At 43.5% G+C, this 23,615-nt stretch overlaps 1 protein-coding gene across 1 annotated transcript in view; it reads left to right on the forward strand.

Moving 5' to 3' along the window:
- The window catches only part of LOC117748188 (mitogen-activated protein kinase kinase kinase 11), a 34,505-nt gene that overhangs the window by 3,492 nt on the left and 7,398 nt on the right, over positions 1–23,615 (forward strand). The window contains exons 2-6 of the mRNA XM_034557831.1: positions 11,122–11,302; positions 14,307–14,455; positions 15,436–15,611; positions 16,932–17,184; positions 21,226–21,342. Coding sequence (XP_034413722.1) covers positions 11,122–11,302; positions 14,307–14,455; positions 15,436–15,611; positions 16,932–17,184; positions 21,226–21,342 — 876 coding nt within the window. The remainder of the gene's footprint in view (positions 1–11,121; positions 11,303–14,306; positions 14,456–15,435; positions 15,612–16,931; positions 17,185–21,225; positions 21,343–23,615) is intronic.

Genomic DNA, 23,615 nt, shown 5'->3' on the forward strand with positions numbered 1-23,615 from the left:
AAAACACATTGATGGCACGAGGGAGGTTGAGAGAAAGGAGTTCCTTTTTAAAAGTAACTCTTTTATGAAGAAACCACCGGCGGCACTTTACTGCATTCAAAAGAAAGTTATCTTTTGACCAGCTGTTGTTGATGGATTAAGACGAAAAGTCATTAGCCCTGAAGGGCTCATAAACAAGAGCTAAAGGTTGGAGCTAATTACCAGCTTCTTTTTTAGAAGATGCTGATCAAACAGGATCCTTGAAGAAAGTGGCGCTCGGGTCGAAGCCAGATGACATAGATGGAATCCCACCGAAAGTAAATGCAGAACAGAGTAGAGGAGCTTCTTTCTCTTTCTCTCACCAGTGTGGCCACAGATATGGGGGATGAGCGTCTGGGGAACATTTACACCTTATGCACTCTGTCATTCTGTGTTTTAGTATCTAGTGGTCATCTAAATTAGGTTTCACACGGAATCCTGTTCAGAATACTGCCGTTTTTTGTTTCTTCTATCCTACGTTTCATGTTCACCCTCATCGGCGCCCACTGACTGACGACCGGCGTCAGTGGTTCAAAACCTCAAGAGTGTGAACCTGCGACACGCATGAGCTTTTCTAACCTTTGGCTTCTTCTTATCTACATCCTCGTGATGCACTGTGGCACACTGAACACACTACCAAACAAAATAAGGAGTAAACGGGATACTTAATTTCCCCCGTCAGCTGTGGGACAATAAAACCGCTTAAACCAGCAAATTCAAATTTGTATTAAATTAATAAAATTGGTTATATTGTGCACCTGTTTGATAATACATGCAAAAAGAAATCTTTTCCCCCTCTGTTTTCATAGGAAAATCCAATCATCTTTTCTTCCTTTAAAAAAATGTATGACCGCCTGCTCACGTAATCTGTGTGGAGCAAAAGTCCTCTGTAGCTCCGACTCGAGCGGCATTCTGAGCCCGCCCACTTTTTAGCGGCACAATCAAATGCGGTGGAGTCTATTTACATCCCTTGTCTAACTGTACACCGCTTAAATATTCAGTTTCATTGGTAATGAATGTTTTCTTTTGGCCTCGAGGGTGGCAGCTTCAGTCGATTGTGTAAAAATATCTACTGGTGTTTTAAGTTGCCTGTATTGGAAATATCAACATATATTTTTGCTGCAGCTTGAATAAAAGTCTTGCTCTCAAAAGCCCATTGAGTCCAGCTTACGGTTATCTCTGCACAAAGACCTTCATAGATGCACAAACAGCGAGGCATCGCCACACGGCTGGAGTTAGAAACGGGGGAAGATAGTGCCAAGCTAAGCACTGGCTGGGCTGGACCTCACTGGCCCGGACAGTTGAAATTGGATCAACACATCTTTTCTTTTTTTCTTTTTTCACGAGTGGACAAACATCTGATACGTCCCACTACCAGCATGTTTTCATTCAGGGCCCCCAGTGCTCCTCCACACTGCAGCACACTCAACACATCCTGTGTGTGTGTGTGTGTGTGTGTGTGTGTTCATTCATTCATGTCAGTCAGCACCTATGGGTCCCGCTAGCTACCATCAACACCCATGACTGGATGTTAATACGTCCCTTGTTCGAGGAAAAAGCACAAACATCTGTCCTTTTAGCCCCACCATTTCAGCATTTTCGTGCACCTGTACATATTTAGATTGATGACATTATTCTGAGTGTTGATGGAGCAGCTACAATGTTAGCATCAGCTAGCTCCGATCAATCCGAACATTCAGAAAACATTTAAAAAGTTGAATGAGAATGGTCTTGAGGACAAACCTGACAAAATTAATGAATTTTTAGACTTTTTACAAATCAGCATCGTGAGGAAGTTATTTCGGCTTCCTTTTGATCCGTTTATTGTAACCAAATCGCAGCAAAACCTGTTTATTTGGGGTTCATAACCTTTTGTAGTAAACCGTATGGCGTTATGAACTAGACAAATCATTAAACAAATGTTGGTGTGACGGCAAAGCAGCAATAGATGTCATTTCGGCCACGGTTGACGATGGAAAAAACGCTGGTATCAAAGATGCTCCGAACATCTCTTGCTGCTTTGGCGAGTCTTGTGCGAGTTGCGTGAAGAAACACAAATATCCCCGTGATCAACCTTGGGGCTAGGGGTCACATTTGCATTGTTCATACTATGGGATGGACGGTGGGCGGAATTTGGCTCCACAATGAATGATCCATCATAGTGCCTGCTTTTAAAACTTTACTCGACTAGCGCACCACTTTGTTTTTAATCCCCACCAGTGCTAAGAGTAAATTTATGCAAAGGTTAAGTATTTTTATTCAGCAGGAGCCGTAACCTCAAATGTCAAGTGTAGCGGAAATTGCATTGTCATTAAGTTACCCATCCATAAACATGGCTGCATCTTGCTGCATCTGCTGATTGGCGTTTCCGGGGGGAGGCCTGGGGTGTCCTGGCGGGGAGAGGAAAGGGGTCACCGGGGGGCGGAGCTCAGCTGTGTTGCTGCTGGCTCAGAGTGACTGTCGGTGGGTGATAAGGCAGAGGGGAGCCTGACTTGGTGTGTGAGCTCCGTTGTTTCTCTGCTGTCTTTAGTCTGGAAAAGACGGGCAGGCAGAATCCAGAGGTGTTGGGCTCACATTGGATTGAGAAGCAGGTTGGGTCGGAACATTTACGACATTCAGAGTTCAGCTGAAGGTTTGCCAAAGCGATGATGAAAGTACTTTTAGTTTTTCCGTTGATGTATTGAATTTTGATCAAAGTGGATTCTCAAGCTGCTTAAAAGTCAGAGCTGGAACGGGGAGGTGATTAGCTTAGCTTAGCTTAGCATAAATCCTGGAAGCCAGGGGGAAACGGCCACTCTGACCAACGAAATAGAAAAACCTGGTTAAAGCTCACGAATTAACATGTTATATATATATATATATAATGTGCAAGTACAGAACATGGGCTTGATATTCATCTTCTCAGCTCTCAAAGAAATCTAATAAGTGTAATTTCCCCCAAATAGATGCCTGTCTCCCATCATCGCAGTAAACATTACCGACTAGCGAGTACAAAATGAGGGCTCGATGTGAGTTTATTATTATTGCTTCCAGTGCCTTCACCTCAGGTGACGATCTTTGAGTGCACATGCACCTGAACGGGCACTAGTTTCATTCGGTTCTCTTCTGGCTCACTTCATCACTCGCACTTCACTTCACGTGCCGTCACAACTTCATTCACTGCTGGACGTTCCACTGAATCTTCAACTCCCTTCAGCCCTTTGACAAGTGATACTTGCTCTTCATTCAGTACTTGAGCCCTCCTTCAACCTTTTCTATTGTAACTGACATTACACCTCCTTTCACTCATTGTATTTCTACCGCCACTTTGACTTCTTTCAGTTATTGAATATTTTGTGCACATTGTTGTGAAACTTTTGCCTTTTTCTGCTTTTGGCAAGTTTTCATTGCATTATTGTTGCTTCATGTGATTCCTCTTCCATATTTCAAATACAACTGGGGATTATTAATATTAGAAATGATACAACACTCTCCAAGCATACGTGAGTGCAGTCAAATCAAAATATTGTACAATAATGACTTAGACTTCTAGGCAACAGCCAGTGTAACAATAAATATTGAATCAAAATGTATTCGTACGCTGACCTGATCCTAGTTGTGTGTGTGTGTGTGTGGGGGGGGGGGGTTTGAGCGTGGTTTGAGCAGGATGAGTGAGGGGGGCAGACCAACAACTGCAGGGGGGGAGGATAAAAAACAAAGAAAAAGAAGAGCAGACGCTGGAAGGTCAGTGCACAGGAAGTGGCGAGGCTTCCAGAACTCAGCCAGAGTGTGTTGTTGTTGTTGTCTTTCTGGCCTTCTCCGGTCTGAGGCCTTGTTTTTCAGCTCGGCCTCTGTCTCGCCTCAGAGATCACAAGACGGTTCCCATGCAAGTGAGCGCAAAAACTGCCCGTCTGTTTGTGGAAGAGAGAAAACGGTTCTGAGGATTTGGACTGATTTGTTTTGAATTCAGGAAGGAAACCGAGATGAAGGATGTTACAATCTGCTGTTGACTTGGTTGTAGCTGGCATGGTCGAGATGGTTTTGTGTTCCTTTTTAAATGTGACCTTTTTGAGATGGGTTTGATTGAGTTTGAGACACAAGGAAGTATTTATCTCTAGCAATGTGTTTGTGGATTTTTGCTTATTTTCCCCCATGTCTTTAACTTATAATTGTTGTTTTTATATTCCAGTTTTGTTTCGCTTTGACAAACTTTCTAATATAATTAAAATACATACAAGCAACATCTCCGTGGTCAAATAATGCCGAAGCAGCGCCGCTTCCTCACAGACATTTTAAGTCTCTTAGAATGCCATATTGATTTCAAGAAGTACATTCATATTCATGTTAATATTAATGTAAGGTCACTACAATCACAGACTGAATGTCATAGTGATGTTGGAGCACCTTTCTTCTGCAGAAACACTGAACCCAGGAATGTTTTTAACACTTAATCCGCAATGTGACTAACGTAAACGGGCTCTAAATTGAGTTCTTGAGCCGTAGTTCCCGACTCTTTGTACTTCGTCATATTTACGTCAGAACATCGGCGCTCCTTCCCAACACGACCTTCAAGCCATTAACGGCCCTCTGTTTTGAGTTTTGTAAGGAAATATCGCTAATGAAGGTTAAGCATGAGTGCTTGATTGTTAATAAGTGACCTTTTTCAGGGCCTCACAGCCTTTTTACCTGGCAACCTATACAGATACTGCACAAGATCATTACATGATCATGTGTAAACACCCAGAACAGCTTTTAAGAAGTGGCCCAACAGGTAAAGCACTACATTTGTTCTTGAATTCCAGTGATGAAATTATAGATGGCTCTGCCATTGTCAACCTGGAGAGGAGATACAGGTATGGCCTGTTTCAGGTTTGATTTATAAGCGGGGCACCGAGAGCTTCGTACTTAAAATGAGATAAGTGTGTCAATGCACTCTACTATGCAGGAAGATAAAACTAGCATGGAACAATAAAACAAACATCATGGGAGTCTGGTTTAATATAATGACATCACTGTAGTGAATAGCATTCCCAGAGAATTTCTTCTATAGTCTTTATGTAGATATGTGTATATGCATATATTTGTATGTACATCCATGTACACGATTTTATACATGAGGCCGATTGTGAATTTGCTTGCAACGGTTTGTAATTTAAAAAAAAAGTTATACCATAATAATAGTTTGGTAAACACCAGTGTTCACGGTGAATATAAGAACCGGAACCACATTATTATTTGTACATTTATCAAAAGAGAATGAAAGGCCTCCTCACACTAATTGCAGCCTCCTTTTGTAAATAAACTCTGTGAACTTGGTGCGTGCCTCCGAGCCGAGTCGAAACTCCAGCGCTGGTTTCATCTTCTGCACTGTGATTATGCCCCATCACTCTCTCTCACTCTCTCACTCACTGGCTGCCTGGTCAGAAGTTGCCAGACTGTCAGCCTATGGCCTCGTCCCTCAGGGGACAAAGCTCCCGTTCTTCCTGGGGAAAGCCCCCGCCCTGGAGGAATTCTCTCTTTCTCCTACGGGTGCAGTGCAGGGGGGGGGGGGGGGGGGGGGATGGGTGGTAGTAGAGGGAGCATAGTGGAGGCTGAGGTTGAACTGATGTTAAAAGCCGGTACAGATATTTCAATTTCACAGAATTTAGACTTTTGGTCAGTGCAGATATTTTAGTCTTATTTCCTGGTTTTAAAACACAAAACAGCGTCTGTTCAGCCACCTCCACCAATAGCTGCCTCATACTCGCACACTGACATATCGGTCTCACTGAATTATGGAGAAAAACATAATTAAGTGAGGTGCAGAGTGACGGGGCAGAGAGCAGCTCTGTGGAGCTGACTTTTGCATCTAGCATGTCACGGTGAATGTGTGTGTGTGTGTGTGGGGGATGGGGGAGGGCTGGTTAGAGTGACCTGCAGCAGAAAGGTTACGGCCTCTATCACTACTGTATGCTCAGCGACGGCCACATGTCCTCTCCAATGTCCTTGAGCAGGACGTTGACCCCGTCCCGGCTCTTTGCTCTCGGTACGCCAGGTGCGGTTGATGCAATCGAACGTTTGCTCAGCCCCCCTTTTAGTTTCTGTTGCTGCGCCAGCCAAGCGTTGCTTTTTCAAATGACACCGTTGCAACTTACTAAGACAACAAATTCTTAGTTCTTTTTGAAAATATAGGGTCCTTCATTTCGGACTAAAGCAGAATTCTCATTTCCAGCTAAAGGTGACAACTAGCCGGCAGATTTAAGTTGCGCTATCTAATGAAGCTAACTTTTGAGTTGGTGAGTTGGTTGAACAAACTATGTCCACTTAACTTTTTTACACTTACAGCTGACTCATTTAAAACCAAATGTGCAGTCATTGGCTGCAGACATGATTTTGTGCTAAATGACGAAGGCTAAAGCTAACTGGGTCACACTCAAAAAGTCATCATACTCGCCAATAAAGAAAACAGCATTGTTCTTGTATAAACTTCGGGTGAGTTTTTTTTTTTATGGTGTGAGGGGTTGGAAGTTCAACCTCAGCTCCTATTATCAGGCTATAATGAACTGTTTAGCCCAAATACAGAAACGTTCTGTACTCAGACTCTTAAGGACCAAATTGGGGTCCATTGTTGTCCTTAAGGGTCAGTGGTTGGTAATAACTTACGTAAGCACACGTTGTATTTTGTTTTAAAGGATGAAAAGCTGATTGGATTTATTCAAATACATTTTTTATTTTTTCATTTCAAAGGATTAAATAATGATATTTAATTTCATCTCGACTTTAAAATCAGCCCTTGGAACGCACCATGCAAAGATCCCTGCCACTGGGTTAGGGTTCAGTCAGTCCAAACTCAGGTCGCTGCTGGTAGGAGTCGCGTCTGCAACTGACTCTCTTGTTTCTGAACAACAAACAATACCAAACAGAGTCCTGTTGCCATGGGGATCTGTCACGGTGCCTTTGTGGCAACATTGTTGGTTTCGCCTCAGGAAGACGTTGTGTCTGGACAAAACTGATCGAATCATGATACTCACCGTTATCATTTTATTTAAATTTTTAAGGAGTGGGGGATTTCCTGTTCTAATCGCCCCTTAAGTGAACACAACCCCCTCAAAATGTAATGCCAGGTGAGCGATACCACAAGATGCAGGTGAAAGGTCCTGTGTATCCATGTTTTATGAGCCAAATACAATTGATATAAATCCAATGAAGATCCAAGATACTTTTTCTCATGGTTCCCCTCCTCCCCCCGGCAGTACTTGGAAGTTACACCGTCCGGACTTAAACTTCCCAGTGGAGTCTTGAAGATGTCCACATACTCTATGTGATGTGGGTCAGTGGCCGATTTGGACACAGTGCGTTGCCACATACCGTCCAGTAAGCAGCTGACTAATGCGGCAGTCGTCGTCAGTGTGATGGTGGCGGTTGGAGGAGGGAGACTGGACTGTGGATGCACTCTGCCTTAGCTCAGGAAGTGGAAGAAGAATGCGGTGTGTATTTGTGCTGAGGCGGCTAAAAAGGCTTTTGTTCCTTGTGTGGATTTGCATGTTCGTTTCTATGCTTAGTTACACGTGTGTGTGTGGTGGTAGGCTATATCTGTCCACTAAGTGCAGAGACATTTATATGCATTGGTTATGTATATTTAGTATGTGTGTTATGAAACTTCAAAAAATCTGTGTGTACGTGCGTCGGTGGAAGATAGGCTCAGGGCCAAGGCCTTTTTTATTTTGCCTCTCCCAGCATGACTCTGTAGTTAAATGTGTATTACGGGTTGCACAGAATACTATCTACTATACTATGTGCAGTTTATCCAGCACCTCTGTGCTGAGTCTCTGAGGTTATGGTCCAGGGGGCCGGATTCAGAATCAAACCTGGCAACTGCTGTGGTGTCTGAAGAAGTCAGGTTGTATAGAAGTCTATGAGAAAAGGACTCTACTGCTCTCTTGATTTACTCCCTCAGTAAACATGAGTTTATGGTCTCATGGCAGTCCACAAACCGATGGGTGACATCACGACGACTACGTCCACTTCTTATTGACGGTTCTTGCTTTAGACCGAGACAAGCTTCCCCCTGTTCAGTCTTTATGCTAAGCTAGGCTAATTACATCCTCACATCTCACAGAAAGCACACTAGCATATTTGTTATTAAAGCATCGAAAACTGCATTCCCATGAAAACTAATATTTGATTAAACATGTTTTTTCTTTTCCGTGTGTGTGTGTGACCATTGTCACCTCTCTTTCTTGCCTCAGCTTGCTCCACCGCTTCACCGCAGCACCTCCACTTCCCTCCCGCCCGCGCCCTCTTAACTTCAGTTTTCTTAAAATAGCTCACAGCTTACTGTGCACAACAGCAAGCCGGAACATCAAAATCCAAATTTTTGTATTTTATTTTTTAAGGAAGGGCCCCGCCACCAGAGGGTAATTGGACGATACTGGCGTCACTTCCTGGAAGTGGGGTCAGGGCTCTGCGAGTGAGCGCCCGGGTGGAAATAGGGGTGACTGACCGGGGCTTGTTTTCACCAGAGGCTGACTGGCAGGCGGACAAAAGAAGTGCAGTAAGAGATCAGTGCCTGTTGGGGTAATTACCAGCAGCACCTCTGTCCTTCTCCGAGGCGCGTTGAATTGACAGACACAATGAAAAAAAAAGGTTAAATGAGCGGGCACTTTCTTTCTCACTGTAGAGGTTGTTTGTGTTTTGGCTACTTCTGCAACTTGTGTTGTTTGTGTCTTCGTCTCGAGGCAGAAGTCAATGGGAAAGTTTGTGATGGACATACCTTGATGTTGTTTTTTTTCTCCCCCATTAAAAAAAGAAGAAGCTGTCAGGAAGTCAAAGTCTCCATTGATTGGCTGTCTGTCGTTGCACATGTCTTCATCTTTTGAGATAGAATGGACAGAAGTGTGTGTGTGTGTGTGTGTGTGTGTGTGTGTGTGTGTGTGTGTGTGTGTGTGTGTGTGTGTGTGTGTGTGTGTACGTTAAAGTGGATGGAACCAAACACACACACACACACTTCTGTCCATTCTGTGTGTGTGTGTGTGTACGTTAAAGTGGATGGAACCAAACACACACACACACACACACACACACACGCGCGCAGAGAGCAGACAACACAACCTCTTGTGATGCATTCCTTTGTGACGGCAAACCCCCCTGCCTCTGGGCTACCAAGCTCTGCACAGGATGTCAGAGAGAGAGAGAGACAAAGACATAGACATAGACAACAAAGAGAAAGAGAGAGAGAGAGAGAGAGTATCGTTCATATGTGTGGAAAAAGTTAAAGAAAAACAAAGTCTCCAGAGGATTTTTTCCCAGCAAAGGAAGAAGAGCGCCGAGCCCAGAAAGTCAGAAAGTGACTCCAAATAGCAGGAGTCTTACTTCCCTATAATAAGTGGAATTCTTTGCAGCCTCTCCTCCCTGCGTTTGATGGGCGGCCTTGCACTGCGCGATGCCCTGCCTGCCAACAAAGGGGAAGAGAGGCTCGGCAAGCCGATCACACCGAGGCATGTGATACAGTCACACCGCAGCAACCGACGACTTCGGCGCTACGTTCTATTTTCACGGAAACAAAGCCTTCCAACGCCGCGTGGTCGCACAGCGCTGGCTGCTTCCCAACATGTGTTCACTTATAGGGTTATCCCCTTTTGTAGTGTATACTTTTCTCATTTTGGATTTCGCCGTTTGCGTCTATGTTTAGAGGCCTATCCTCGAGTGACCGTCATCCGTATCTGATTGACCCATTATGTTGCTGCTGTCGGGGTTTGCCCCTCCCTGTCAATAAGGTTAATCAGTCTGATTCTGGACTTTTTTAAAACATTTTATTTTAAATAAGCACGGCGAGGCCAAGAGATGGCTTCACCAAAGGGTGACTGTTTTTTTTAGAGTGTAGGTTAAATTGCTATGTCATTAGTTCCTTTGCATTTTAATGACTATATTCAAATGTGTAGTTAGAACCTGAAACCCATTCAAATACATGTAATCTAGATGTCTAAAGAAAGACATCCCGTTTGCAACCTGCAGATCTGCTTTCACTGGGATCGTCTGGTTTACAGAGACTTGGCCAACCGATTTGGCATCTCCAGTATGATTCTGCAAGTGTACGCTAGACTAATTATTATTATTTCTAAAACAGTTGGGACACTGCACACTGGTGTACTGCTAGCTTCTGTGATGCGAGTGTCAGACAGTATTCATTAACTTTATCTTACGTGTGTGTGTATGTAAAAATTAATATTATCAATAATAATAATAATGTTGTTATTCCCCTTACACACGTGGTATATTGAACAGATTTCCCATAAAACACTTCAGAAGCATGCGACGCCTCCAGTTTTTCAGTCACAATAGCGAATGCAAATCAAACCGATCCCTGCGGAGCTTAAATGGTCTTTTCTGTGTCTGTAGCAAATAGCAGACCATAATCATGGATCTCTTTACGCAGTACGATGATCAACTCTGACAACACGCTGACGAGCAACATTGTTATGGGTCCATTTAACTCTTTGTTCACTTAACTCGACGCGGAGTTACTGACTTCTTCATCTTTAGAAAGTGTTTTTATTGAGTCACTCTGGGGAGCTGAAAGTGGCCTCTAGATTCTCGTCACTAAAAATGGGCCCTTTTTGTTTGTTGCTTCCTGCCTGCCGTTGCAATGAGGCCATATTAGAATGCGCAGTGCATTTCTTTGCGGCAACTTTTTGTTATGCTCGTTTAGAAAATATATTTAAATGCTATTGAGAAACATGCTGAAATTAAATTAAAATTATTTTAATGTCTTAATTGTTTTCACAAACTGTGACCATTTATAAATATGAATCTTTTCATATTTTTGTATTTATTTGATATTGAAAACATTCCTGTAGCTGCTTCACAATAAAAGCCTTCTTGTGGTTGGAAGCTTTTAATCTGAAGCAGCAGCAGTCTCTTTTTGCCCATTTGATCACATGTTGTCAAATGCAAGTGAAGTCTTAGTATAGGATCCTTTGTTGTCAGTGTGGATTGTCGTGTCATGAAAACAACAGGAAGTGAAAAAATAATAGCTGGCTCAATAAAAGCTCTTGCAGTGTTAAGTTGCATTTTAATCACAACACGTATTTAACTCTTCAAACCCTTTCCCTCTCTTCCTACCCACTTGTCCTTCCTTCCCTCCAGTCCTTCTGGCTCAGCCCATCGAGAATGAATGTATGGAGGGCCTGACGTTGAAGATCACAGACTTCGGCCTGGCGAGGGAGTGGCACAAGACCACCAAGATGAGCACCGCCGGCACCTACGCCTGGATGGCCCCCGAGGTCATCAAGTCCTCCACCTTCTCCAAGGGCAGCGACGTCTGGAGGTGAGCACTCTAATTCTGAAGCTAGGGCTTAGCTAGTAGGTGTAGGTGGAGAAATGTCAAACTATTCCTTGGTGCAATGTGTGATATGGCCACAATACAATAAAAAAATCAAAAGACGTCTTGTACAGATACCGGATGAAATTAGCACGCTAACCAGCGAGCTCCGCCCCGTCCTGTCTGGTGATGTCGCTTCCTTGTTCCAGCGTCCATTCTGTCCTCAGTTCACCGTGAGAGGACGAAGAAGTAGCGCTGGACATACTACAATGACGTACTCCTTTTAGGTTAAACTAATGTAGACTGCAAGTTGCATTCAACCCATCCATCCATCCATCCATTTTCAATACCGCTTATCCTCATTAGGGTCGCGGGGGCGCTGGAGCCTATCCCAGCTGACATAGGGCGAAGGCAGGGAACACCCTGGACAGGCCGCCAGTCCATCGAGGGCACATGTAGGGACATACAACCATTCACTCTCACATTCACACCTATGGGACATTTAGAGATCAATTAACCTGCAGCATGTCTTTGGACTGTGGGAGGAAGCCGGAGAGCCCGGAGAGAACCCACGCCGCCACGGGGAGAACATGCAAACTCCACACAGAAGGACCGCTCCGACCGGGAATTGAACCCGCGGCCCTCTTGCTGTGAGGCGACAGTGCTAGCCACTACACCACCGTGCAACCTATTGTAGCCTATTCAACCCGTAGAATACAAATACAAATAAAAGTATACTCATAGATGTAACAATACAAATTGGAATATTGTCATAAAATAATACAGCTTTATGGTGGGACGTAGCCACGAGGAGAATTAACCGTCGGAGTGACGTAGGGACAACGTATACGGCTCTGGTAGCGAAAGTGACCGGTCAGTCAGAAGGTAGCACCCGCCCTAAAGATTACCGTGTTTTATGGTCTAGTTAACTCTAAATGGACCATCATTTAAAAAAAAAAATAATAATACAAAACTAGCGAATGAGACCATGAACTCATGTTCACAATGTTTTCTGAGGTACTAAATAGAAGCTTCAGATATATTAATATATAACCAGCAGCGTGTAGTGATGGTCTGCAGGACATTGTGCCCGCTGCCGCGGTCTGAGGACAGAAGGCGCGATCGGCATTGAGGGGAGAGGTTTAAAGTGCACGGAGAAGCGATGGTGGGAGACGAGAGTGATGGATTGCAGCGAGACCCAAACGCGTCCACGTGACGGCGTCTCTTCAAAGGGCTGCTCTGTGCTTTGTTGTGGGACATCTGTACTGCACACTGTCCCATTGTCTCCGGCACAGGCGGAGAAGGAGGCCACACACCAGACCTAACCGCAGCCCTTTATCTGGGAATAGCTCCGTGTGTGTGAGTGATACGAGTGTGTGATATGTGTGTATGCGTGCACATGTCTGTGTGTGCTTGGCCACATCTACACAGAAAAAGAAAGAGTCCCTTAATTATGGTTTGTGGTTTTCTAATGATGACTCGAACAACTGTGTGATTTGTCGAGAGGAGATTGAAGATGGCTTTCTTTTTTTTTTGCTGCCATATATGAATTTGCATGTGGGATGAAGCGAGCGGGGAACAAGATAAACAATTTATGATACGGTAATACACACTCACGGCTTTGCTGCGTTGCGGTTATAGCAGTTACCCTCATATGCTATGGTTTAATTTATAATCCTGTGGATTTGGACCATTTAATCCACTCTTAAATGGGTCTTTGCAGCCCCACACAAGAGCCTATGTGGAACCAATTGAACACGCTGTTACAGGGAACCTTTTTGAAAGCTCCTTGAGAACATCAAAAAAGGGTTCTGCTTATACTTAAGGAATTTTCTGCTGCATTAAGGAACCCTTTTTAGTAAGTGTTTATTTTTTAAATTTCTAACTAGTTTAATGTGTTTAGTGTCATCATACACACACACACACACACACACACACACATCCTCTCAGTTTTCATCTCCCCGTCTATCAACAACAAATCCACGCAACCTCATTTTCATAGCAAATCGCTGCACAAATCTGGAAAAAGAAAGAAAAGGAGAATGTAGTGGGCGGAGCAGGCGGCCCCTGTTCTGAAAATGAAGGGCAATCTTTGTTCTACTATTCTTTTCCTCATCTGTGGATCTGTGTCCCCAAAGCCGCCACGTGAAGACAGGGGACCGCCTCGGCGAGCACAGGCACAGTGTGTGGAAGTTGTAATTAAAGAGCTAAAATATAAAAGAAAGGCTGCGGCCTGCGCTCTCCACAGTGTGTTCAGTCAGGTCCAGGCAAGGGCTAACTGATGGTGTTTGGATTCAAGTCCTCCACCACTGTGTGTGTGTGTGTGTGTGTGTGTGTGTGTGTGTGTGTGTGTGTGTGTGTCCCAAGGTGGTATCTTCTTCGTGCGTTCAGAACTAAATGAGCCAGTACCCACAAACCATCATCTACAGTATTTTAATTCTCATTTTGTGATTCTTTGTATCTATGCTTCAAATGTGTTTGTAGTCATTATACACAAATACAAATTGCCACATTTCGTGTATCGCAAGTAAATATAGATAGACAAATATTGTAACATGATTTGTCCAGTTTTAATTTAGATAACATTAATTTTTACACTTGTAGGTAGTACAAAATGTAAGACGACTGGGTCATTTTAACCTCTATACTATAACTTCTATTTTTTATTTTTCCAAAATGCACCAAAACACTGGCAATGAGGAAGATCTTGGGTAGATAATAATCTTTTTTTCTATAAACATTACAATTGTGGAAAAAACGCTCTGACCTCCTGAACTGATTCCCAGTAAAAGTGGAGACGATTACTGTGAAGCAGCTGCTGGAGGTACTGAGTTCGCAACAGCTTACAGATGTGAAAACAGTCTCATGGCAGTGGTCTAGAAAGTAAAAATTAGAATTATTGCTTTGTATATCGACATACATTTTCCAGAAGATATCTTGTGTCTCATTTTGGTCTGAGTTTACTGCCTCATGCCCGGTTGCCTGTGCCCCCCCCACCCCTCTCCTCCAGCTACGGTGTTCTGCTGTGGGAGCTGCTAACGGGAGAGGCCCCCTACAAAGGGATTGATGGACTTGCCGTCGCCTACGGAGTCGCCGTCAACAAGCTCACCCTGCCCATCCCCTCCACGTGCCCCGAACCCTTCGCTCAGCTCATGTCAGGTGGGTCACATGTTTGGAAATGTAATCGGCGTGCACCCAAGTGCACTGTTTAGGCCAAATGACTCTCAGTTCAGCGGTGTGGCAGTACACAAGCGTGAGATCAAATGTGTTCCCCGGCACGCTCTCTCCTTCCATTTCCCCAAACCCAAAGATGTAGTGCTGCGTGTTGTTAATAATGTTTCCGTGGAGAGGAAGCGCTTTGAGCTCCAGTCTCCTTGTGCAACATGTTTGTGCACTTCCTTTGTTCAGTTTCAAGTTGAAAAGAAATGTCACCTGGGCACTTTCTAACGTACCACCTTTTGTCAAAAGGTAGACACGAACCGATAACAGTCTTTCCACTTCGCCCCGTGTCTTGATGTCTGCTGGTTGTGTTTGTAGAAAAAGAAAAAAGAGATCGGTAAACAACACCACCGATAGCCACCTCAGAGGATTAATTAATTATCGGATTGGTTTTTGATCTGCTTGTAATGCAGCAAATTATGCAAAAGCCCCCGCAGCTAGTTAATTAAGCATACCACTTTGAATAAGTGATCAGCTTGACTCTAGATTACGCTCACACAAGTGCCTGAAGTATGTGTAAATAAAAACGAGTGGCGGCGCGGAATACTCATTGGGCATGGGGTGTGACGATCACTCAATGCAACACTTCTGAGTGTGTATTTGAGTTACTTCCTGCTTTCAGGTGCATTGATTCAAGAAAAAGCTAAAAAGAAGTGGAACTGCTGGAAAAAGTGAATTGGGTTGAATCTGATATCAGATTTCCACTCATTTTAAGGAAGCGACTCAGTACCAGACTCTATTATAGTAATTCTGCTTAATATCCATTTTGCTCTCCGGTCCACTGCTTCCTTATTTCTATTATTTTTCTGTTTATGCATGCAGCAGGGAGCGTAGTAGTAATCACCCTGTATCTGTAGTGCTGCAGTATGGACCCTGGTGACTGACGAGTGTGTGTGTGTGTGTGTGTGTGTGTGTGACAGAGTGCTGGGACCAGGACCCACACCGCAGACCCAATTTCAGCTCCATCCTGGCCCAGCTCACGGCCCTGGAGCAGCAGGTGAAGGAAGAGATGCCGCAGGAGTCCTTCCACTCCCTGCAGGAGGATTGGAAACTGGAGATCCAGGACATGTTTGATGAACTCCGGGCTAAAGAGAAGGTAGGAGGCAGTGATTGAGTAGAGCAGCCATTTGTTTTCCCTATTTTTAATTTTTATCAAAAGATAAACCCGTACGAAACAGATTTTCATCCATGTACGTTCAAGTAATTTTGCCTCAAAGAAAACTCATCAAATGACTTAATATCAAACTATGAAGTAATTTAAAGGGCGTGTAGCATTTCAGAAATAAAAATAATATCCATAACTCTGATTAACTGTGTAATCACCTGAAACTAAGAATTGTTAGCTTAAAATGAGCCCTTCATATCTACAGAGGGTGAGGGTCCTCCATGTTGCACCGCCATGTTTCTACGGTAGCCCAGAACGGACAAACCAAACACCGGGCCTAGAGAGAGCCGTTCATGTTTCCAGGTTACTTGAAGGCCACCGTAGTTCTCCGACATGCTTGTGTAATTTTGAAACTTGGAGTTCGGTATTATGGCCGTCGCCATCTTTTGTTTTTTTGCAACCAGAAGTGACACGATGAATAAGACATTTTTAGGCGACCAAAATCTTACAATGAACTGAAAACACACTGTGAAAGGGTTAAAGTTGTAAGACGAAAACTCGCATACTGATCAACGTTGTTGTAGCGACCTGTCAATCACAAGGTAGCCCCGCCCTAAAGCGTGCCCTGCTTTATGGGCTTTTTTATTCTAAATCGCGAGATGCCATCAAATTCTAAAGACTACCTTTTTTTAAAAATGTATAGCAAGACAAGATATTGTTAGATATAAAAAAAACAGCTATTCTTGCTGCCCTTACATTCTATTTTTCTCTGACAAAAATAGAGAGAATAAATCTGGTATCTGTGGCTGTTGCAGGTCTGTAATAAACCCGTCCAATCTTTTCATTGTATATAATATATATTATAATAATCTATCTGCCTGTCTACCTGTGTGCACTCTTTGCAAGCGGCTAGCTTAACAGCTGTGAGAGAATAGCTATGTTTGATGTTTACGTTCATTATGATCACTTTGGGGGAGTGGCTTCGGAGAAAACCGAGCAAACTTTCACAAGTGTTACCTACTCGAGCTTTAATGTGGGATTCACGAAGAAGAAGTCCATACTTGCACTGCAACTTTTAAATGTATACCGACCCCTTCAAACACGAAACTGTGGAACATCGAATCAAATGTCAAGTTGTCAAGCTGTGAGACCTCTTGCCATTAATGCTCTCAAAGATTTAATTGCAACCCTAACCCTCGGCGGCTCATTTCACGCTGCAAACCTCCATCACACACGATTGGCACGACCTGCTCCAATTTAAGAACACCCCCCTGTCTCTTTTCCTCCAACCTGTCCCTCCTCTGCCTACAGGAGTTGCATTGCCGCGAGGAGGAACTGAAGCAAGCGGCCGTGGAGCAGAAGTCCCACGAAGAGTTCCTGCGGCAGCGCGAGCAGCAGCTGGCGCAGTGGGAGCAGGACGTGTTCGAGCGCGAGCTCAGCCTCCTCATCCTCCACCTGAACCAGAACCAGAACCTGGAGAAGCCCAACGTCAAGAAGAGGAAGGGCACCTTCAAGAAGCACAAGCTCAAGTGCAAGAACGGCGAGAAGATCAGCATGCCTCAAGGTGTGTGTGTGTGTGTGTGTGTGTGTGTGTGTGTGTGTGTGTGTGTGTGTGTGTGTGTGTGTGTGTGTGTGTGTGTGTGTGTGTGTGTGTGTGTGTGTGTGTGTGTGTGTGTGTGTGTGTGTGTGTGTGTGTGTGTGTGTGTGTGTGTGTGTGTGTGTGTGTGTGTGTGTGTGTGTGTGTGTGTGTGTGTGTGTCACAAATCTAAGTACTAGCCGGATTGTGTCAGCCAACGGTGTTGACGAGAAATTCCATTTCAAGGGCCATTACTGGCTCAGTCTCAAGAAGCAGCAAAAACAACAACGGGCACAGAAAACAATACGAGAGAGCAGCGAGGAGGAAGCGAGAGAGTTTTGTGGTGTAACTGTAATTTTGTAGCTCGGCTTTTGCAGAAGGTTCCTATCAAGACGGGTTTAAAGGCTGACGTTATTTCATTTATTTTAGAAAATTAGGCTGCAGATTCTCTCGATAAATTTCCAATTTTGAAAACCTCAAACTGTCCTCTCCCAAATTCCAGACCATCATGAGACATGTAGGTGGCCTAGGTTGACAGTGACCAACACACTCCTGTGTAATACTGCTGCTCCTTATGCATCCTCCACTATCGTAAAGCCTGTTGCAGTTCACTGTGTGTGTGTATTTTAGGCAGAGCAAGCATGCGTAAATACATTGTGTGTTGTGGTTAGGCCTTTCCCAGCAGCAGCAGGGCGGTGATGTGGTACTGGGGGGGAGGGGTTGATGGGTGGGGAGCATGAGCCAACCACGCCTTGTTACTTCCTGTCTATAGATACACTGCTGGCTGGCCTCTCCTTCTCTCTTTCTTTTTAGGTATCCCTCTCCCTCTCTCTTTAGGTATCCCACCCTTTCTCTCTCCCTCCCTCTTTCTTTTTAGGTATCCCACCCTTTTTCTCTCTCTCCCTCTTTCTTTTTAGGTATCCCCCCCCTCACTCTTTCTCTCTCTCGCTCCCCAGTAGCTCCCTAGCCTCTGTTTTTATTCTCCTCCAAACTAACAATCTACTGTCTGACTCTCTTTCTTTTGTCTCTTCTGCTCTCCACAAATTTTATTATTATTTACACAATATTTGCTTCTTTTGCCAGCTAGCCACCAAGCTAGTTTAGCACCATTTCACTATGTCAACCAGCAAGCACTAGCTAATGCTGGCAGCTAATGCTACGAGTGAATGAGCAATTACTATAAATAATTTATGATTTGTGCAATTGATATCAAACCTCGTAATTAATTGATTACCTCAAACGAATAGAGATATCACCGTTGTTTCATTTGTTAGTGCCTTCTTAACACTCTTACTATAGACCTCTGGATTTATTGAAACTTTAGGTTTCTGCAGGTAAAAACGACAGTCATCTCTGATGTCCCTTAAATAGAAGCCAATAAGTCATTTAGAAAACGTCATTTGAAGGCACTAACCGGTGAAGGGAAGGAATGACCTATTACCCTATTTCTGGTTACAAATTACGGATTGAGGGAAGAAAATGGATTTATTGAAAGCACTTTCATTGGAGGTAATTGTTCATAATTTGAGGGCATAAATGACTAATGTAATTAATAATGTATTAGATTAGATTTTCATCCTGATGCCCACCAAGCAGTGAAGCTCATTATTAGCAGTGTAGCTAGCTACTGCTGCTACATGCTAGCGGGTTGCTGCTAGTGGCTAATTGCTCTTCAGACAAACCATTCCTCAAATTAGCATTCAAGTTAATTTAATCATGAATCAATTCAAAGTTTCTCTTCTAACACCCACTGGGCCCTGAAGCTAGTAGTTACTTGTTAGGTTTAAGATGGCCAGTTCTCACACATACATACATACATACATACATACATACATACATACATACATACATACATACATGCATACATGCATACATACATACATACATACATACATACATACATACACATACATGCATGTATACATACACGCATACATACACACATACATACATAAACATGCATGTATACATACACGCATGCATGCATACATACATGCATACATACACACATACATACACATGCATGCATACATACACACATACATACATACACATGCATACATACACACATGCATACATACACACATACATACACACATACATACATACAGTCATACATACACGCATACATACATACATACATACATACATACATACACATGCATACATACATACACACACATACATACACACACACACACACACACACACATGCATACATACACACATACACATGTATACATACATACACATATACACATGCATACATACATTCATACATACATACACACATACATACATACATATACACATACATACATACATACACACATACATACATACACACATACATACATACATATACACATACATTCATACATACATACTTATACACATTCATACATACATACATACATACATGCATGCATGCATACAAACACGCATACATACACACACATACATACACACACACACACACACACACATGCATACATACACACATACACATGTATACATACATACACATATACACATGCATACATACATTCATACATACATACACACATACATACATACATATACACATACATACATACATACACACATACATACATACACACATACATACATACATATACACATACATTCATACATACATACTTATACACATTCATACATACATACATACATACATGCATGCATGCATACAAACACGCATACATACACACACACATACATACAAACATACACACACATGCACACACATTCAATTCAATTCAGTTTATTTTGTATAGCCCAATATCACAAATTACAAATTTGCCTCAGAGGGCTTTACAATCTGTACACATACGACATCCCTGTCCCAGGAACTCACATCGGATCAGGGAAAAAAAAATAACCTTTCACAGGGAAAAATGGGAAGAAACCTTCAGGAGAGCAACAGAGGAGGATCCCTCTTCCCGGATGGACAGAAGCAATAGATGTCATGTGTACAGAATGAACAGCATTTACAAAGTTACATAAACACATTACATGAATATGACAATGTATGAATGGAACTCCAATCCATGAAACAGAAGGAGGTAGAGAGGAGGGGGGGCGGGGCGCATCAGCAGGGCCAACGTGGGAGGCCGGCTCACCAGGCATCAGACACAGCCAGGTCCAATGGACCCTATGAGATGTGAAGTCACAAAGACTCCGGGGAGGAAGCAGAGTTAGTAAGGTGCAATGGAGAGATGTAAATCCATAAGGAGAGAGTGAAGAGGAGATAGGTGCTCAGGGTATCCTAAAACATCCCCCAGCAGCCTATAAGCCTATAGCAGCATATCAAGGGGCTCGACCAGGGCAAACCTGATTCAGCCCTAACTATAAGCACTATCAAACAGGAAAGTCTTAAGTCTATTCTTAAATGAGGTGACTGTGTCTGCTTCCCGGACTGAAAGTGGAAGCTGGTTCCATAAAAGAGGAGCTTGATAACTGAAGGCGTTGGTTCCCATCCTACTTTTTAGGACTCTAGGAACCAAGAGTAGCCCCGCATTTAGTGAGCGCAGCTCTCTAGTGGGGCAATATGGTACTACAAGCTCCTTAAGATATGATGGTGCATCACCAATCAAGGCTTTGTAGGTGAGGAGAAGAATTTTAAATGTGATTCTTGATTTTACAGGGAGCCAGTGCAGAGCAGCTAATACAGGAGTAATGTGATCTCTTTTCTTAGTTTTTGTGAGTACACGAGCTGCAGCATACATACACATACACACACATAACACAAGGCTACTGAAATCTGCTTAGACCACTCATGTTTACGTAAAGAAACAGCATATGCTACCAAGCTAAGAAAATGTCTTGCACTGAATTTCATATACAAGTCCCCACAGGCTGTTCTAGAGAAATAAGGAAGCTTAATAAAGTCCAGAATGTATGAATGTAAAGTAGCGGGAGGAAACTCCAAACATGTGCGTGTATTATCTGTTGGCGTCTGCCATCCAGGTGGTCTAACTAACATCTGTTCCATGTGTCTGCGCGTTGCAGATTTCATCCACAAGATTACGGTGCAGGCTTCCCCTGGTCTGGAGAAGAGGCGGAACTCTCCTGATCTGGGTTCGGGCTCCTCGCCCTCCTTCGGCCCACGTTTCCGTGCGATCCAACGTGAGTGTGCCGCTTATTCCCCTATTTTCGGATGGAACACACAGGTGCACAGGTTTTGCGTGTGTGCTTCCAGAGACATTTGGAAAAAAACGAAGAATGTGTGATCGCTTGCCTTCCTGCGAGCGCGGACACACACACACACACACACACACACACACACACACACACACACACACACACACACACACACAGACAGACAGACTCTGTTGCAACATTACAAAGTATCTCCTTTCATGTGGTCTTAACCACCCACTCGTCTTTTTTGTCTTCCCATGTTTCCCCGTTGGCCCCCTCTTGCTCCCCCTCCCTGCTTCATCACACACACACACACACACACACACACACACACACACACACCCTTTTCCACTGTCCAAATATTATCTGACTTCCTCCCAGCGGCTCAGCACTTCTCAGCAGCTTTTTTCCCCCACTGCAGCCCTGCTCTGCTCCCTTTGCCTGCAGTTTCCTCATTGATGCAGAGGGGGGAGCCATTGGGCTGCATTTTCCAGGCAGTAGTCGTCCACGGTTTTATATGCATGGAGTGGCTACAGTGCGGTTTACTGAATTAAAAATACGCAGGGAGGAATTCATTGCTCCAGTAGAACGAGGTTGAGAGGGTTGCAGCAGCGGCAGAGATTTACAATACTCTTCTGCTTGTCAGGCTCCCAGACAAACGACCCAAGATCGTTTCCTTTCCGAGGGAAATTGTAGCCAGTTGGTCAGAGGGCGTCTTAACAAAAGCCCAGAAGGAAATTTGTGGTGTAGCAACAGTTAGTGAAAGGGATTTTTTCTCTTCTAAACAATTACCCAAAGAGGGGGTTGACATAAAAAGCACAAATTGTAGTGAAACATTTATTTGTAAAAGCGGTTAGTAAATCTAAAACATCTGCCAGCTTCTTTTATTCATCTAGTCGAGGGCTGATTTCCTTTACTTGCTAATGACTTTTCGTAATGATTACCACTAAGCCATGAGTGTGTCTGTCATTAAAATGTGTTTAGTGGGTATTTATGCTTGCCCTCTGTCGCGAGCTGTGATGTATTGCTTGGGCCCCCCTGACTTATTTGTCTAGAGAACTGCCAAATTGATTTGCATTAGTTCACAGAGTTCTATTCAACATGAACTTTTGTTCTAACGCACAGGAGGACACAATGAAACCCACAGAATGAGCGTATTTTCTCATTGTGCCGTGTTCTACTGAATTGGATCCCAAGACAATGAAACTGTTCCATATCTTTCGGGGACCTTTTGAACTCTAGGATTGGAATAGTTGTTGGCATGTCATAATTGCTGGCAACTTGTGGATATTGCTAAACTCTGTCTAGTTATATTCTGTCTGTGGGAGGCCGGATTAGTTTTGGTTCTTGAGCTTCTCTCTTAGTCCTATTCATCGTTCCAGCACCTGAGGTATAGAATTCTCCACGTTTTTTGTGTGATGATGTAAAATGCTAACCTTTTTTAGCGACGTAGCTCTAGGGATGGCGGGTCGGTCAGTTGGTACCTCAACAATGTTTCAATGGATTGGGATGGAAATCAGTACAGACATCCACACTTCCAAAGGGGATGAATCATGGGGAAAAAAAAATCTAAGCAAAATTTTCACCCGAGGGATTGTAGCAGACGTTGGTAATTATCTGGATTTAAGTCAATTATCTGGATATTTGCCCAATTCCTCCCAACGCTTTTTCCAGGAAAATTGAAAAACACTCCCCTGTGCTCCAGCTCATAAACTTTGTTTTTGCCTGCTGCCATATCCTCATGAGTGCCTGATCGGTACTGAGCATGTGCAAATCTCAACAGCTAGCTCCTCAATAGCTCCATAGCTATTTCCATCATCAGCTCCGGAAAAAAAAACACCCTCATATGTGTTTAAATTATTTATTTTACCGCAATCCCTGATTGGTGGCCGTGTACTTTAAGCAGGCAGTCCTTATTGTTGAGCACTGCCTCAGCAGTGCTTTGTGTTGAGTAACATTTAGCTAATTTAAGATGATGAACATGGGAAACATAAACATGCTAAGCATCAGAGTAGAAACCTTTTATCTATGAGCATTGCTGAGTTCCAAATTGCACACCTTCGTACTTCACACTACGTACTCGATCAGTATGAACCGCACGCTGCTTACTAAATGAACAATTAAGTGTGACCTTACGAGCGCACTGTTCACTCTCAAGTGTGCTACAGGGCAATTTAAGCTGACCACGTAGAAGAGGAAATCATGATATTTACACGGCAAAAAAGAAACATCCCATCAACAGCACATGATGACATTAC

Source organism: Cyclopterus lumpus, chromosome 18 (genome assembly GCF_009769545.1).
Source record: "Cyclopterus lumpus isolate fCycLum1 chromosome 18, fCycLum1.pri, whole genome shotgun sequence".
Taxonomy (NCBI): domain Eukaryota; kingdom Metazoa; phylum Chordata; class Actinopteri; order Perciformes; family Cyclopteridae; genus Cyclopterus; species Cyclopterus lumpus.